General features: G+C 36.0%; 1 protein-coding gene and 1 long non-coding RNA gene across 2 annotated transcripts; one reads left to right on the top strand and one right to left on the bottom strand.

The window, feature by feature from the left end:
- Positions 1-5230: 5230 nt before the first annotated feature.
- Positions 5231-5587, top strand: LOC113326663. Its single transcript, XR_003348460.1, has 2 exons — positions 5231-5304; positions 5418-5587. It is a non-coding gene; the product is annotated as an uncharacterized LOC113326663 (long non-coding RNA).
- A 12974-nt stretch (positions 5588-18561) lies between these two features.
- On the bottom strand, positions 18562-19811 carry LOC113326927. The gene is made up of 2 exons (XM_026574590.1): positions 19399-19811; positions 18562-19320 (listed from the first exon to the last, which is right to left on the bottom strand). The coding sequence occupies exons 1-2, from the start codon at positions 19403-19405 to the stop codon at positions 18896-18898; spliced, it is 432 nt and encodes a 143-aa protein (XP_026430375.1). The 5' UTR covers positions 19406-19811; the 3' UTR covers positions 18562-18895.
- Between the last annotated feature and the right edge of the window lie 209 nt (positions 19812-20020).

Here is a 20020-nt window from a genome sequence, read left to right on the forward strand (position 1 = left end):
GGTGAAAAACCTAGATTACAAGTTGTATGATCAATCACGAAGATTAAATCCAATTTGGCTTTGTGATACCAAATACAAAGACTTTTATCTCACTGTTGTTCACAAAGAACAGAAGACATGGAAACAACCTGCAAAGCTTACGCCAATTTTCCAAAGGGGATGAAAAACATGTAAACTCACGAACCCTTTATTTATAGTGAACAATAGCTTGGAAGCTAAGCAAAGCTATTCCTTTTTCAAGACTATCCTAATTATGGGAGTCTTTCCTAAGTTATAAATATTATGCATAAATAATTAATTAGCAAATATTTATTTATGTGAATAAATCACATTTTAACTTAGGCATGAATTAAAAGTTATCACAAACACTTTAATATGGTAATCAAATATGTTTGGATTAATATCCATCTTGCCTAGACAAGGAAACATCACCAACTTGACCAAAAATACCTTTTAGTCACGTAATTGGGCCCAAGTCCATGAACTGTTACAAACATCCCATGGATTGTTTCCTACTAACGAACTTTAATAAATCACTCATAACTTCATCGTCATAACTCAGAATTGAGTGATTCTTGGATCGTTGGATTCGTAAGCTCATCCACTATAAGATGAGATTCTTTATAAGGATAAAGGTTATTGTCTTCAAGGTCATGAATCAAATAACCTCAAGTATATATACAAACATATACATTTACCGTCATCGGAATTGTTCCATAAAGTTAGCATATATCTTGATAGATTAGAAAGGTAGAATTGAACAAGAATCCAAATTAAATCAATCACATACCGTTGTTGATAAAGTACTTGTTGATGTCTTCTTATAGTCTTTAATCTTCAATCTTCATCCTTTAAGGATAGGTTCGATTCAACTTCTTAGACCTAATCTAGTCTGAAACTATCTTTAGTATGCTAAATCAAGAATGCATTTTGGCAACTAAAATTGACAACTAACTTGACACACCGATGATAGTGGGTTCAACCGAGCAGTGCTCTAACAGTATTGTTTATGGCTTAACAAAATACGAGATCATTTGTTTAGTCCAATTCTATTATGGATAAGAGAAACTAAGTTAATTCTGATCTTAGTTAGACTTATCAAATTGAAGGATTCGGTTATTCAAGTCTAATCGAATGCCTTGACAAGAAATACTAGTTAACTTACCTAGTGCTTGTCTTGTCTAAAGGGAAAGGTGTAAGTTATTGTCTGAATAATTAGAACCTGATGAGAGAAATAAAGTTAATTCTGATCTTTATTATGGTCTTATCGAAATAAGCGATTGTTTGTTTACAATCGGTTTAACAAGGGAACTAAGTTTCTTAGTCAATTTCTTAAACTATTAGGGAAAATTGCTTCGGGAAATAGTTTTCCTTGATAATATATTAAAACTAAATTACTTATAATTTCGGTTTTAATATTGGCTGTTTAAAGTGGTATGTGAAACCTTCGTGCTTAACTCTTATAGGTTGTGTACACGTATTTTAGATTTGAAAGATCCTTTCGGTTTGACCTTTATTTGCTCGAACCTTTGTCATTTTGTGACAAAAAGGGGGAGAAATATATGGAGTAAACAAGTGATTTGAAATCACTAAGGCAAGGACAATTGTGCTTAAACGTATATCTAAAGAAAGAGTAAAGCATTGACTAAGGGGGAGAAACACATTATATTGTTGTGTAGTTATATTGACTACAAAACGGGAATAACAAAGATGTTCGGATTGAATATCTACCTATCTTACCTTTAGGGGGGGGGTATAAGCTTTGTTATTCAATGTCATCATCGACATTTATTGATTTAATATATGCAGGTTATTGTATTGTTGAAACTTGGAATCAAGCGCATGTATAATGAATTCTTGTAATTTGTTTATCCATATGTATTAAGAGTTTTGTCACTAAAATTAACAAAGGGGGAGATTGTTAGAGCATAGTTCGGTTGAACCCACCAAGCGTTGGTATGTCAAGTTTGGTTGTCATATAGGCCTGTCAATATATGTCCGATATCCGGAATCCGTTTCCGATTATTCGAGATCCTATAGGATTTTATCCGTTTTATCGGATATCGGATAAAAAAAATTATCGGATATTTCTTCCTTAACCTATCTATATCGGATTAGGCTATATCCGTTTGGTTAACATCCGATATCCGATAGAATTAGGGGTATAATTGTAATTTCATCTATTAATCGATTATCACTGCCTGGATTGAGTGGATCAGTCGAGAACCGAGTCATTTTTTTCGTTTTCTTTTTTTCCTTCTATTCTCTTCTCAGTTCTCAATCGATCACTCTCTGTCTCTCCCGATCAATCACTCACTCAGTTGCTTTGCTTATCAATCAGACAATCACTCACCCGCTCAATCAGGTACTTCTATTTCCATATTCGATTTTTGTGTTCGATTTTCATGAAATTAGGGATTTGTGGTTTCTGTCTTGCAAAAAAATTTAGGGTATGATGAAATTAGAGAAAGATTTGAGATGGGTTTATTCTTAAATAAGAATATGAGGCCTAACAATCTGAGATTATGAAAGTTTATGAAAGTTTTATGGAAATAGGGAAACTGATGAATATCTTTTGATGTGAGTTTTCTTCTAATTTTTGGTTTTTGAATTTTAGATGTTGGATGGATATAGGGTTTTTAGTAGTTTAGATCGATTATTGTATGATTTTCCCTTTTTTTTTTTGATTTGAGAAAAGTGAATTAGGGGTTCAGCAAATGCATCATAGAGATTTTTAGAATAATTAGGGGAATGTGATTATGTGACCACTGTTCTTGAAAATGATTTGGTAATGTTGTATCATACACATGATAGTATTGGATGAACTAGGGACTGGGGAACAAAGACTAAGCTTTCAGTGTCTTTTCTTTAAGCTGGTATTATTAGTGCTCTGTAGCATTGATGCTTGAGAGTTTCATGTGTCTTAGTTTCCCTCTTTGTATGATTCCTGCTCAAATTAAATTAGTGAAACTGGATACAGAAATCTAGCTTAGTAGCTTTTACTTCTAGTTAGCTATAGTCAAAATATCTTTTGTAACTTACTGTTTTATTTCTTGTGTCCTTCCACTGCCTTCTAGATTATGATACAATATCCTTCTCACCCTATGGGCATCTACATTTCAATACAGGAAATTGCAAAAATGTTTAAAAAACCAGCCAAGGGAAAGACAGTTGCAACCTCAAAGTCAACCCCTTTGCCTCAAACTACATCAAATGCTATCATTTCTAGGGATGGTTCACAATCACAAAGTGTTCAAGCTTCAGCAATTGGCTCAACAGAACCAGAAGAAAACCCAACTGATGATAACATCAACATGCCAAGCTCTCATACAGGTGGCTCAGGTGATGAAGATAGAGAAGCTGGTGAGGATCCACTGATAACTGCTCTGAAGAAAAAGCTTAGATCAACAAGGTCACCAGTGTGGGATGAATTTGAAAGGGACTGTAAAGTAAGATACAACAGTAAAAAGAATGCGAGGGAAGCTGTTGTACTAGGTACATGCCATCATTGCAAGAAGATAGTTGATGCTGGTAGTCTCAGTGGTACTACAAGGTTGTCTAATCATCTAAAGATTTGCCGAGACAGACCACAGAACAAGGCTGGACAACAACAGATTGCTACTTCACTGAAAACAACAAGTAACAAAGCTTTAAAACTAGCTAATTGGAAGTATGATCCTGCTATTTCTAGGGAATACATGATTAAAATGATTGCTAAGCATGATTACCCTCTGAACATGGCTCAACATTTTTACTTTAGAATGTATTGCAAGTCTTTGAACCCTGCTGCTAAGATCATGAGTAGAAACACAACTAGAAGTGATTTGATGAAGTTTTTTCATGAACAAAAACAAGAATTACAGTTAGTATTGGATAAGTTGACTTCTAGATGTAGTCTTACAACTGATATGTGGACTGCTAAGCATACTAAAAATGGGTATTGTTGTGTGACATGCCACTACATAGATGATGAATGGAATTTGGTTAAGAAAACATTAGCTTATATTGTAGTGCCATCACCACACACAGGAGATGTTCTCACAGAATGTATCAAAACTTGTACTCTTGAATGGAACATAGATAGGAAATTCCTTGCTTTAACTGCTGATAATGCTGCTGCCAATGGTGTTATGATGAGAAACTTGATTTCGTGGCTAAAGAGTAAGAATTGTCTAGTTCTTGATGGGGAATTGTTTCACATGAGGTGTGCCAACCACATTCTTCATTTGGTTGTCCTAGATGGTATGAAAGTTGCTGCTAAGTTTGTGCAATCAATTAGAGATTGTGTTAAGTATGTTAAAGCTTCACAAGCTAGGAAAGAGAGGTTTGAATTGGCTATGTCACAGGTTAGGTTGTCTGGAAAGGCAGTTAGTCTAGACGTGGACACTCGATGGAACTCAGTTTTTGTTATGCTTAAGAATGCAATCGGGGTGAGAAAAGGGTTTGAAAGATTACCTGTCCTTGATCATGAATTCGACTGTATACCAAGTGAAGATGAGTGGGAACAAGGGGTAGTTATTTGTAGGTGTTTAGAGGTGTTTAATGATGTTTCTACCAGGTTTGCAGGGATGAAGTATCCAACTGCAAATCTGTACTATAATGGGGTCTATGAAGTTCACAAGTGCATCAAACAATGGGAAGGCAGTGATTATGAGTATATCAGACAAATGGGGTTGAAGATGAGAGAGAAGTTCGATGCTTATTGGCTCGAAAGTAATTTGGTTATGGGCATCGGTGTTGTGTTAGATCCTAGATACAAGGCAAGATGGGTAGAGTTTCGTTATAAGAAGTTGTATGGAACTGGCTATGCAGTTGAGTATAACAAATTCAAAGAACAATTGACATCTCTTTTCAATGCGTATGATTCACAAAACTCAAATGCATATGAACACTATTTTGGTGGCCGCAGCTCTGTCTCTAGCTCAAGTGTGATGGATTCAGACAATCCAGATGAATTATGTGATCCTGAATATGTTGAGTTTATGATGGAGAACATTGACTTTGAGGTACAGAAATCTGAGTTGGACAAGTATTTAGAAGAACCAATGCTTAGCAAAGGCTCACCAAAAGATGAGTATTTATTTGAAATCTTGAGTTGGTGGAAGCTAAATGCACCTAAGTACCCAACTCTTGCAAAGATGGCAAGAGATGTCTTGGCTATCCCAGTCACCAGTGTGGCATCCGAATCAATGTTCAGTGCAGGTGGTAGAGTGCTTACAACACACAGAGATTCATTAGATCCAGAGGTTGTTGAAGCATTGTTATGCTTAAGCGATTGGTTGCCAGATTTCATTTGTGATGAAGGTAAACATTTTTTTCTTCTTAAACTCAGTGCATAGTTCCTATTATTACTACTTAGACAATTGTTGTGTATCTTATTCTATCTGAATGTTGACTTGTTAATTGTTATAATGCAGATATGGAAATTTTGGAAACCGAAGACGAATGAAGACAAGAGAGACCCTGTTTGAATATCTGTTAAGTTTTTACTTTCTTTAGCATTTGCTTGTGCTTCTTTTCATGTATGTGTGTGAGTAAGAGACTTACATTCAGATGAAGACAATTCAGATGCCATCTTATGAGTACTGTTTCCAAGGTTTATGTATGACAGTATGAGAATAATTTCACCTTTACATATTTTTTTGTTACTAACGGATATTATCGGATAAATATCCGTTATCCGATAGCTTAACCTATCGGATATCGATATCTGATTTTCATATCCTATAGGATATTCTCGGATATCGAATATCCGATAGTTCTTAACCTGTCGGATATCGGATATCCAGATATCCGACGGATATTCTTCCATTGACATCCCTATTGTCATATTTTAGTGAATCAAAACTCATCTAAGAGTCGCTTGATTATGTACTAGAGTCAACTTCGTATAGATTAGACTAGAAAGTCTAGGAATATTGAGACATACAAGTATTACTCGAAGACCTGAAGAACGTGAAGAAGTAAAGATATACAACGACGACATCATCCTTCCTCTTGAGGTTAGTAATATTGACTTGAACTGTTTCATTCCTAACGTATCTTTCAAGTCGTGCTATATTGAAAACATAACTTCGAAGCTGTGTATGGATATTTTACTCTAATAGTGAGACATGATCACATGATCATAGTGTTAAGGAATTAGACTACGAAGTATAACGTTTATCTTTTGAACTTCGTAGATATGACATAATCTTATGAATTCTGTGATGATTATGAGAATGGGTAAAGGTGAAGATTTCATCCTAGGAAACAATGTTTACATTTGTTTAAAGGAAGTACATTCATGAATTTGTTTTATGCATCGAAAGGGAAATCGCTAGGCTTATTGGTATGGCTATTCATTACAAATCTTTGGATTACCAATACGTGTGAGATGGTAGAACCGATCGTAACTTGTTATGTATCTTGGTATAACTGATCACAATGCCTGACTTATGATTTAGTATGACTAGTTTTGATTAATTAGTGTAAACGATCCTAAGTAATCACTTGAAATGGTATGATCAGTAATTGGTGTGACCGAACACAATAAAGTTATGTAATCGATATTTGTAATTGGTGTAACCGGTCCTAGTAATTAGTGTAACCGATCCTAGTGAATGGTGTGACCGATCACAAGCAATACCATGTGTATATGGCAACCGGTCCTGGTAATTGATTTAACGATCCTGGTAACTGATGTAACCGGTCCTGGTAACTTGCGTGACCGATCACAAGTGTTCCATATTTAGGTATAACTGATCCTAGTGATTGGTAGAACTGATTGAACCAATGAATGTGATTTGATATTTGATCAATCACATAGTTGTCTTGGAATACAGATGAACCAATTCTATACTGGTTTAGAAGTGTTGTATAATCGATTTCAAGATGATTTAGAAAGAAAAGATGTCAACATACTTTGAACACGAACACTCTTATCTTTTATTGTTCAAAGATATTCCTTAATTACTCAAGGAGATCATGTTCCGAAATAAATTAAGAATCTTTTAATTAAGGTTGTTAGTTTTATATGCTTTAATTACCAGCAATTAAGTGCATATCTCTAAAGAATAAAAATTAGTAATGTGCATTTACTAATTCGATATTTTTTATTGAGATATTTCAGAAAATATTGGACAAAGCATTTCCTGGAATTATGAAAACCCAATGGGCATTTATTGCATATCTTGAGAATACTTTCGGTTTTGGAAATTCGTTGGTGTCAAAACATCCTTGGTATATAAATATCTAAGTTTGCATTTCTAGAAAACTATCCTAAAAGCCAGGGAAACTTCATCTTTTTGTTGTTTCTGGTGGAGCCGTCTATCCGGAGAGGAAAATACCCTAATTAGGAGAAATATCTTACGACCGCTCGTTCAAAGACTTCTGTGGGATCAAGAATCTCTACGTGTACCGTTGTGGGAAACTAGATAGTTGTAGTGTTATTAGTTTTCGATTGATTTGATTGAGTAATGGTTGTTGGAACTTTGATTACTCCTAGATTGTTTATTCTTGAGAATCTTCTCTTATGATATAATTAGATTCACTCAAACTAGATCGAAGTATGACGGGATATTTATAACTGTTTGTAGATCTAAAGACATCTTGTATTTATCCATTGTTAACAGACTACGTTCTGTGCGTGATTGATCACAAGATATTCAAGTGGTGTTGTGCAGGTTTTAATTGAAGATTAAAGAAGATCTGAAGACGAAGAAGATTTCTTATTGGTTTCTCATATCTTTGGGTAGCACAAACCTGCATCGGCCGGGATCCAACAAGAATCAGATTTATTCGATTGATTAGTTACATGAGATCGGTAACGCCTAATAGTTCTCTTGAGATCTATTTTGATTGGTACAAATACTAATCTTATTACTTAGGTAATAGAGATTGGATTGATCTAACTAGGCAAAGGATTTTATTAGTTTAAATGGAAGAGTCTTTTCATATGACTTGAGATATATTATCTTAAAGAATCAATAGTGTTGTTACCAGACAGATTTGTTGTTCCTTTACTCTTTGGAATACGATACAAAGGAATTGTTCCAGTGCGTGCACTCATCGAAGTCGAAAGCGCAGGGATACTGAAGAAACTAAGTGAACTAAGGGTAGTTGCTTGGTCTCAACTCTATGAAGTTGGTTTAGATTTTGTATAGCGGCTTAATTCTGAGAATATTCAATTCTGGACTTGGTCCCGTGATTTTTCTGCATTTGCGGTTTCCTCGTTAACAAAATCTTGTTGTGTCTTTTACTTTTCTATTTCCGCTATTATAATTGTTTATTATAATTAGAAGTAAAATACACAAACGTTAACTCCACTTTACTTGATAGTGATCCTCTAGAGTTTGGTTAAGTCCGAACCTATTATCAAATAATCACAATTTAGTAGTCGTATTGTCGCGATCTCGTATCCATAGAGAATCACACAAAGTATGAATACCGATTTGTAGTATTGTCTCGACTTTTTCCATAGACAATCACTTTCGGTTAGAGGAATTATAGGTAGATAAATTAAAGATTGTTGTGTATTTGGATACCTCGTCTTTTCAGAATTGTTTCCAGAATCGACTGCTATTATCCATTTTTTTTCTATTATACGATGATGTATATATAAGAAGTCATTTTTGTTACCTTTATTGCTCTATTATAGATTTTAATGTAACTATAAAACAAATCCATTGGAGTATATGCATCCAACTCGTACGTTCGTGCATCCATTTGATGCAAACCCCTTAAGATATTAGATTGGATGTGGATGACAAATTTGAAATCCGTAATAAATTGGATTGGATGTAAGTAAGGTAAAAAACGGTCCATACCAACCCAATACTCACCCGTAGCGTCCGGAAACAACTCGCAGAAATATATTGTATGAGAATATTTTGGTTTCCTTGGATAAGGTGTCGACTACAACTTTAAAGTCCTGCGAATGTATTTTTAGCTTGCTTGTGGAACTTCAGGTAGACGCACAGTCTGCAATACTTTTACATGCCAAAGTTGTTATTGAGTTATTGATGGATGTCTGATAGTGAGTGCAAGCATCACTAATTGAATTGAATTTGAACGCCACAAGCTAATAGGGCCCATTAACTTAAAAAACATTGCTAAAATCCTATCGGGGAAATTAGGCTAAGACCCCAAAAATATATTATTTTTGTTGTCAGACCCAAGATATTTTTCAGTTTCCGTGACATCCAAAATTATCCGAAATTATTAAAAATCGCTACATAACTCGTTATGCATTTTATTTTTTCAGGGATATATTTGGTAAGGAACCTTAAATATAACATATCTAAAAAACCGTTCTTTGGAATTTTATAAATTTTATCTCGTTGGAAAGCAAATAAAGAGATCTACACAACGAGTACAAACAACAATATCAAATTTTTGTTTTTCACGAAAAAATCGGAGGCGATCATCATTTTAGGCAAAAATTTCGAAAACTGACTAAATATTCGTTATGCAGCCTCCACAAAAGATGTATAACACAATATACATACACCATAAAGATGCATAACACGTTATGCAACCACATTTTTGTTCATGCATCTACTATTTTGGTTATGCATCCACTAAAACGTTGTGTACGCCTGAATCCAACTGAAAAACAGATGCATAACGAATTATACAACCATTTTCTCGACTGCATAACAAGTTATGCATCCATAACAACTTATGTATCCATTTTTTGGGTTATTTTAGTGCGCACAGAAAAAATTGATGCATAATGCATTATGCAGCCATATTTTCGGATGCATATCAGGTTATGCATCCATTTTCTGGATGCATAAAATATTTTGCAACAATTTTCAATTTCACAGATAATAAAAAGATAATGTGTTATTCATCCATTTTCTCAACTGCATAACAGGTTATGCTGACATTTTCTCGACTGCATGACAGGTTATGCAGTCATAACAACATTATCTTCTTCTTCTTTTTCGTTTTCTTCTCCTTGAACTCATCTTGGCCATAAAAACATCATCTTCTTGTTACTTACCATCTTCCCTGTAATTCAAATCACAAATTCAGGACACCACACATACATCCATACACCCACCAGGACCATTACCTTTCTTCAAACCTAATCTTAATTTCCCATAAACCCTAGTTCTCTAAATCATAATCACAGTATCAAACAAATAAGGTTTATTCTCAATAATCTTAGGAAAACCTTATCGAAACGCAACGAAATCATAATAAATTTACACAAAAAATTGAATCAGCTCTACTCATTGAAAAGTGGAAATAAGATCATAGATTTAAAACCTAAAAATGAAATCACTTGGAATCTTCTTCCAAAAATCTTATTAATTAACGCAACAACATGATTATCCTCGATTAATTTCACCTTGTTCTTTCGTCAAAAAAAAGGTAAATCATAAAAAAGAAAAGAAGAAGAATAAAGGAGGTAACAAAGAAAAAAAAAACGAGGAAGAAGAAGCGAATAAATAATTTTAGAAAATATGGGTGTGAGGGAAATTTTAACCTAGAAAATGGGTGCAGTTAGAGCACTGCTCGGTCGAACTCGCAAGCGTTGCTATCTCAAGCTTGTTAATTTGACAAGTTTAGTTGATCAAAACTATATCTTGATTTCTAGTCTACTTATTTATAACTATGTCTCGTATTAGGATAGAAGTGTGTAGTTGAGCATTAGACTTCACGACGTTCATCAATTGAATAAGAATATCTACTGAAGAGCTTGGAGGAAGTACGACGACAAAGGGTATGCGGAGATTAAAACTTATCTATCACTCAGAAGTCTATTCAATTCTATCTACTAATGAGACTAAGTCGTATAGCTATATAGACTTTGTGTTATACAAATTTGAAATTTCGAGTCGAGTTTATCTCGTTTATATAATTCTCGAAATAAGAGTTTAAAGCTTAGAATGCTTCATCATCTACTTGACAACTTTAGTTGTAAACAATTCATTTCTGGAAAACTAAATATTAAGATGATCATGGAAAAATTATCTTGAACATCTTACATGATTTGTGTGAGACAATCATTTGATGTTAACTTGAGATATTTCGTACTGATCATATAATCATTTGATGTTAACTTGAGAAATCTTCACGAAATTCCATGCCAAGTTCAGCAAAACAAAAAAAAATGTTAGGGTTCATCCGAGAGTGTTACGAACAAGTAAAGTGTTGTGTACAGTTGCAGAAACTGTTGCGAAGGCAGTTGCAGAAGAATTGCAAAAATCCAGAAAACAGTAATAGTAAAAGGTGTTGCAGAAAGCGTTACAAAGCTTCTCTTTTACAGCCACATAGGTCCAGCCTCACGTACACCTCCAGATCGAGCAAATCTTAACCGTTAGATCAAGAGGATCTCATCCACAGGATCTATCCAGCCTCGGGTTTAGATTCTGGTTCAGCCATACCGGTTTAGTTAAGATCTAACCGGTCCATATCTGTTCCAACTTGGTCCAGACCGTTTGGGTCGAACCAGTTGCCACATATCAGGACACATCAGATGCCAACTCAGCAACCATAGCTAATCAACGGTCGCCACGTCATCTCCTCGCTGAGATGTCATCTACTGGATCTGCAGCGTACTGCCACATCATCACTTGAGTCCAGTCAGCGACTGCCACTTCAGCAGGCTTGATACAATCACTGCCACTTCTGCGACAGCACGCGTATTTCGTTCAATTCCTGTTTCGTCAATAACTTCTTCGTTTTAAGTCTGAATTCAGCGAATCTTGGCTCGTTTGAATCGTCTTTGAATTCCCTACAACATGGAAGCAACAATTCATTTGTTCTAGAAAATTTTGTGTGCACTTGGAGCAGCAACGTGATCGAGTTCGAGTTTCGTGGATAGCGACATGATCGAGTTCAAGGTTCGTGGATAGCGATATGATCGAGTTCGAGATGAGGATTGCTTAAACCCTTCAATATTTAGCCTTGCATCACTTCGCAAGCACCTAAAGCCTCACCTTGCACGTGAGCACATAAGTCTTGCTCTTATCGCAAGCATAAAATCTCTCCTTGCACGCGAGTATGAAAGACTTGCACCTTGGCAAGCATAAGCTCGTCTCGACCACGAACCCAGTGCCCGATATTGGTCAAAGACTCGTACTCAACACAAGCAATATGGCCATCCTGCCCGAGCAGCGAGCGTTAAATTCTGTATCTCCTCTATTTATTTTTGATATGCTCTCTAACCCTATTTCACATCATCAACATCAAATCATCGTGTTTAGTGTCTAAAAGTAATTTTTGGTACAAACAATGTTGTTCGCATCACTTCTAAAGCAAAGTTCGTTTCTAGCCTCCCTACTTTTATTGCACCAGAACCCACCTAAGTTACTAAACTAGCATATTGCAAAGTTCGTTTCTAGCATTTTCATAGGTTTTGCACCCCTTATTTTTTCCTAGTGATGGAATCAAGACAATTAAAAAACAAAAACATTTTTTGCTCGGATTTGGTTTGTCCTGAAGCCGTAGAGTATCACTCTATATTAAACTTGAAATTATTGCTTTTGCTTACTTCACCGTCCAATCACAATCAACTAAGTAGTAGTTTACATAAAGAAATATTCATCAAAATATAAAAAGTTAGAATAATTCCTTTTATCAGTCCATTTTGCATTCTAGTTGAGAATCCTAGTGTTGTATTCTTCGTATATTCTCCCAAAGAAAAACAAATACATGAATCATGAAAAAATCAAAAAAAAAAAGAAATATAAAACAGAATAAGAGTCACCTTTGTTGCCGATGCCTTTGTATCTTATCTTGAGTTCGAAACTCGTGAGTAACAAAATCATGTATCGATAAAAAATAATGAAAAAGAACACTTTTGTGGAGATGGTAAGAGCCAAAATGTATGTAGCAAATCAACCACATAACATATGACATATGTGATAATTACATCACCTGTGGTGTGTTTATGTAAACGAAAACACAGCTATTAGCTAGGCGTGCACAACTCATGTCAAATTTGGATAGCTTGGTGCCTAAACTACACAATTCAACGAACTATCTATCCACACAATTAAGCACTGTTGTTGACGTATAACTGAGAAAATTATGCATGGATTACATCATGGAAATGTTAAATAGTGTGTAAGCGTAGACAATGAACATAACAGCTCTGTTATCAGATTTAGTAAGTCTAAGTTAGATTAATAGAAAACAGGCCAGTTGTTTGCTAGTGCTTACGAAGCCTATTTTGGACTCTTCGTTTCTTTCAGCTTCCTTGCATTCAACTAGACGGATTTTTTTTTTGTGGATGCGACGTAAGAGCATGTAAAACCGTCGGCCGCCTGCCACGACTCTTTTGACAAGTTAGACTATTTCTAAATTGTTTCACATATGAAATGTATACCGGCATGCGAGGAATGATTCTTTTGTTCCATTACCTAATCTTTAGCTTAAAACATTATAAAATGTTTAGAGATAATAAGCCAAAGAACAAGTTGGAATTAAGATACTAAGATCTGTTTTGTAAGTATTATATTAGATAGTTTATGAATAAGTCCAATGCATTGACAATGGAAAGGACGGCTGATATAACATGGTGTCGGTGTGTATTGAAAGGTTTAGTTAAAGGCAGCAATACAACTTAGATTATTTGAGAGCACACTCATGATTGAAATTTCAAACCAAACCCAAGAAATGTTGTAGAGTAAGTAGTTAGTAGAGTAAACGAGAAAAGTAGACAGAAGTAAAGACGAGACAACAGTCACAAGCTATGCATAGGTAAACTAAACATTTAGTAAAGGAGACTAATCTATTAGAGCAACTGCAGTGGACGACTAAACCCAAATTTGGTGTCGAGTGGGCTGGCGTAGTGGGACGGACCATCGATCAAAATTTGATCAAAGAGTAAAACCCAGACTAAATTTGGTCAACGATCAAGACCAAACCCAAATATAGTCGGGCGTTTATATAATGTCCGCCTACCCGACGGGCGTTGGTATAATGTCCGCATGTAGCCGCGCGTTCGTAAAGTTAACGCCTGATGCAGGGGCGTTGGTATAATGTCCGCCTGGATGTGGCGTACGTAAAGTTAACGCCGGACACCCAGGCGTACATAAAGTTAACGCCTCTCTTGGGGCGTTGATATAGTCATGATCCCATTTTTGAAAACTTTGCTTGGAGCGTTGTCTTTATCAACGCCCCATTTTTTTTTTTTTTGAATCCGGGCGAACGTATAATCTCCGTCCCACACACCAGGCGTTGCTATAGTTCACGCCCCATACCAGGCGTTATCTTTATCAACGCCCCATACCAGGCGTTATCTTTATCAACGCCCCATGCCAGGCGTAATCTTTATCTACGCTGGCCGATGAAGCGGACTTTATATCAACGCGTGACCAAATTTACTCGTCACCCGCTACGCCACAGGATGGACTAAACCCAAATTTGATCTTTTTTTTTAGTCTTTGGTCTTTAGTTATACTCGCACCACTGTGGACGCTCTTAGAGGTTTAACTGCTCATTTGGGGGCTTACTTATGTTACCTTCTTGGCTCAAATTGGTGGAATGATATATTGAATTATTAACCGCCTAATTTACCCACTTTTAGAGCAATGTCAGTGGGTCTCCAAAGCTCATTAGTTTAGAAAAAGGGAGCAGTTTTCTTACAACAACCAAATATGCTAATAGTCTTATGGTTCAGAACTGTTACTTTTTTATTTTGGCTTTGGCGCTTATTCAAAGTGTTGTTTATTCGAGAATGCATCGCTTAGCTATGAAGATGCATCATGTCGCTTAGCTGAGAATGCATCTTTTGGATGCTTCGTGTCAGCATCATTGTTTAGTCCAGTAAGCATCACTGGAACATGCATTATTTGGCTAGAAGATGATTAGTCTAGCTTACTTGAGAATGCATCATCTTCTAAATGTATCATTTTGCGGATGCATCATAAGGCTGTGTAACTTACTCGAAGATGCAACATTTACCTATGTTACTTATCCGAAGGTGCACCATGATGCATCATTTGGCTGTGATGTGTACTTGGGAGCGCATCATTTGGATCAGTGGTGTGCCATATTTGATTTCTTGATGCTTACTGGCGAGAATGTTGCATTTATTATATAACTATTTTTAAGATTTTTGGTTGTTTTAAACAGTCTTGACTCTTAAGGGTGTTCAGATATACTTAAGCATAAGTTAGTTTGGGAGCACAATTCTAAAATGATTTTTAAAGGCAAAAAAAGTCTTTGTGAAACAAATTTATTTTACTTCGTTTTTTAAAATTGATTAAGCTTCTTTAGAAGTGCAAGAAATATACTTTTCGAAAATTATAAAAAATCTTTTCCTGTATCCAAACACCCTATAAATAATTGAGTTAATGCCGCTATAACAGATTGATTAATTAATCTTCTGAATGTTGAAATCTATGATCTAAATTTAAAATTTATCAGTAACATTTGGCTATGATGCTTACTCGAGAATACTAGAAAGAATCGTTTCGCTATCTGGGATCGATACTCCAAAGTAATGGGGGCATCGAGGAGGATATTCGCCATCGAACTCAAACTGGCTGGGGGAAGTGGCGTCTGGCTTCTGGCATCCTTTGTGACCGCAAAGTGCCGCTAAAGTTTAAAGGTAAGTACCGAGACTGAAGAGTACCGAGATGCAGATGCTGAAGTGGGCTTGCGGACATATGAGGCATGACCGTATCAGGAATGAGTACATACGCAAGAAACTTCTGGTAGCACCAATCAAGGAGATACTAGCATAGCATCGGTTGCGCTGGTTTGGGCATCTCCAGCGAAGACCGCCTGATGCCCCAGTGCGAGTAGGTCGCAACCGGCGCGCTGAAGGAAGGATGCAACGCAGAGGCTGACCGAAGCTAATTTGGGACGAGTGCGTAAAGAACGACCTGAGCAACCGAAATCTTTCACCAGAGCAGGCGTTGGACAGACAGAAATGGAGGGCGGCAATACACATGGAAGAGGTGGGTTTCAGGTATGTAGACTAACAACCCCTCCCCTTTATTTCCTATAAATTTCTTTACAACTCAATCAACGAACACGTAAAGGCAACCCTGCAGTTTGTGAAGGGGGGGAATCCCCTTGTAGTGCCGCAGTTAGCAGGATTGTGAAGGGGAAAACATCCCGTAGCTTCTGCAACCGGGACATGGTGCAAGTATATCCGCATTAATGGTCGAGAATTCGTAATCCCTTTAACACGGTGACTACTTTCCATCTGGTCCAAAAACTAAAACAATCACGACGCGGGTAACGTCAAGTATTCTTGCTTGACGTAGTGCAAGTTGTGCGAGGCTCGGACAGGCCGGCGCAAAACCTATGTTCTACTCTTAGGAGATATTCTCAAATCGACCCGGTACTTGTTACTGGAAAAGACTTTGGATTTGGCTTACTCGAGAATACATCACTTTGGAAATACATCTTTTGGTTATGGAGATGCATCATGTCACTTACTCAAGAGTGCATCATTTTGCTGAAGCATCATTTGGTGACGAAAATACATCACATCGCTTACCCGAGAATTCATCGTTTTACAAATGCATCATGATACGAAGATTAGTTACCAAATTCCACCAGGCTTATGGGTACCATGGAAAAACCACCTTTCAATCATAGAGCTTAGTAAACAGTCTTGACTCTTAAGGGTGTTCAGATATACTTGAGAACTTACTTTCGACTTAAGCAAAAGTTAGTTTGGGGCACAATTCTAAAATGCTTAGTAACCTGGTTCACTTTGATAACCAACTTAGCAGCATTGTAATTATATTGCACTGCATGCCATACTATGTTATGCCAAAGTATGGCATGACAGAGTTCTTGAAAATAAAAGATGTCATCGGCATCACTAGTCTCCATACTGTCATAATTGCAGTAGGGTCCAAGCCATGTCTCATTCATATGACCCAACATCGCACCAGGTAATCAAACTTTAATATTTTCTATCATATTTAATCAATCAGACATACACAAATCACACCAAAACCTTCCTTTTCATTCCGTGCTGTTGCTCTGCTAACCAAAAGATTAAGGTCTTTTCCATGAGTATGAATCTCAGACACAATCAAATACCACGTATCTTTCAAACACTACAATCACATTGCAATTATATTATGACTTTGTCTTCCTTCCTACCAAAAGACCTAACCTGTCTGGATACTCCTCTATGTACTCATTTTCTAATATGTTGAAAACTCAGTCACTCAACCAAACCAAAAGAAGCAACACTGCTGGCAAAACTCTCTGCATTTTTTTTTTCAATCCTGTTAAAAGGGCTGCGGATTTCATTAGAGGGGCGGCAAATAGGATAAAAAGGGTCACTACACGGTAATTCGAAGTGACCCTTATAAAAAAAACTGAAAATGACTAATTAACCCTTACATAGTTTAGTGTTGATAATCTAGTTTAGTTTTGATAATTAAATTTCACTTATATCTAAAACAAATCAAAATCAGATTTTTAGAGTTAAAAAAAAAAAGTTTAGAGGAGAAGAAAAGAAAAACTTTTGTGATATTTGTGAAACCCTAGATTTTGATTCACTCAACCAAAATGAGTGATTCCAGTGACAAATTTGAGATGGGTAAATCTCTAAATTAGTTCTCAGTAGCTTTTTGTCGTTCAAAATTATCTAAAGTACGTAAAAAAAACGAAACTTTTAAAATTTCAAAAGAACTTACGGTTGGAGTTTAGCTCGTTACCAACCGTAGCTCGCAGTTACGGTTCCAAAAGTATCGAATACCAACCGTAACTGGTTCAATTTGGGAAAAACCCAATCGTAATACCAGCTACGGTTGGTAGAATGACAACATATAGCAACCGTAACAAATTACGATTGGTAACTAATGAATCGGGATCAATCGTAACTAACCTACGGTTGGTAAGGTTATTTGAGTTACAAGTCGTAACTCAAATACGATTGATAACAGTGATGCATTTATAAACCGTAAAAAGAAAATGAAACATCCAAGACAAATTACGGTTCGTAACTTAAGTAACGATACCAACAGTAAGTAATTTACGGTTGAAAAAAAAAATTGTAACTGGACATTTTATCTCAAAATCAAGAACTTATGGTTGGTATTTGAGTTAAATGAACCGTAACATCAACCAAATCTATAGTTACAGTTCCAATTGGAGTTATTACCAACCTTAACTCACATGCAACACAGAAATTTCAATTTCAATTTTGATCAAAAACTCTAATTTTTGATACAAAACTAACTTAAATCATACACAATAAACTAAACCCTAACTGGGTTTTTCGAAATATAGTTTTCAATCAACGATTATCAATTTTTCAAATAGAGGATGATGAAAATTTCAATTTTAATGGAGGAGGAGAAGAGAAGAGATCTGATTCCATTAAGTTAATTAGTTCATTTAAGGTGAAAAGGATAATCTAATCAATTTACACTTCCTATAGGACATCCCCTAACCAATTAGAGGGACATTGTTATCACACTTGCCGCCCCTTTAACAGGATTGTTTTTTTAGATGCGCAAACTTTTCAAAGTGCAAGGTCATTATGAGAGGCGGCACACGCATTGCACATGGTTATCCTGTTTATTCCGATGGACAACCTGTTTGGGTAAATGACAGACGACTGAGGCATCTCCGAAGCATTACTTCAACCAAATGTGCATGTATTTCAAACATTTTTGCAGCCAACATAATAAAAGAACCATGGGAAAAACAACAATCATTCTTCAACAAAACATGGCTATTTACATTTGAACGTAGAATCAAAACAACTAAATATCACCAGAAATTGGAATTCATAATCACATCAAACTAAATATAAGTTGTAGAACCCTAATCAAACTAATCTCTTTTTTCCCTAACATTCTCATGTCTAAAGCTTTTGCCCATATACCTGGCACCCAGACTGGCGTGCCCTCTGCCTCAAGACAAGGGATGCTCGTTGGTTCATGGCGGGATTCTGATTTCGGACATATTCATTTTATCGACCAAGCGAAGAAAAACAACTCTCGGAGCGAGCAAGAGGATGACCAACACCGATATCATCATTACTCCGGCGACTCGGACTGCTCGGAGTAGACCTTAAACCCCTCGGAGAATCCAGTGTCTTTCTACAAAGTTGTTTAATGGCGAAAATCAAATCCAAATTCGGACTAGTAGGTGGACTACTACAACTGAATTTCTTATAGAAATCCTCATGTCGATTCACAGCTTCTTCAATACATATACGTTTCTTGATAATCTCTTCATCAATTGCTTCACTGCATAGACCACATACCCATTTCCCTTGATATCTTTCTCGAATTTTTTCTATGTATTCTTGTGAACACTCTTCAGTCATTCCACAACAATTACATTTTACAAACTCAAATTCTAATTCTTGATCAGTAATCGCCATTGACATCCCTGAAAATACACTTGTTACAGTCAGGAATAAACAAAGAATCATAGACTTCCATATCAAACACTATTACTAGTACGTACCTTCCATTTTCAATGTTCTGTTACAACAAATCCTCTGGTTAAACTTTTGAATATCTACTCTGCTTCAAATTCAAATTCTTCACAAACCCAGATCAGTTTTTGAATCAGTAAAATCTTCAACAACCCAGAATCAAATAACCGAATTTAAATCTGAATTTTTGTATATCTACTCTGCTATCTTTCTTTTTTCCCATTCACCTTCAACTTTTTCTTCTTCTTCAACAACTTCACACATGAAATACATCTTAATCTTTGAAATCAAATATCAAACCCTACAAGCTTTCTATAATTATGATTCAGTAATTGACTTTATTCTCAAGATATTTCTCATCTTTATGAAATTGTCTAAATTTTCTCTGTTTTATTAAACTCTGTTTTCTACTCTGTTTTCAAGGTACAAATTTTGGGAGAGAAATCAGCTCTGTATTTATACTCTGTTTTGTAACGCATATGGAAATGAAAAAAAAAGAAAGAAAAGGACTAATGATTGGTGATTCAGTTCTTTCATGGAGCACTGAAATTTTCAATAGGACAGAATCTTAGTCAGCAATCTATATCCATGGTGGGTCCTGCTTAATAGAAAATGTGTTGTAGTAGGATTAGCTAGGTGTCCACACTGCCT

This window comes from Papaver somniferum, unplaced genomic scaffold (assembly GCF_003573695.1).
Source record: "Papaver somniferum cultivar HN1 unplaced genomic scaffold, ASM357369v1 unplaced-scaffold_10, whole genome shotgun sequence".
Taxonomy (NCBI): Eukaryota; Viridiplantae; Streptophyta; class Magnoliopsida; order Ranunculales; family Papaveraceae; genus Papaver; species Papaver somniferum.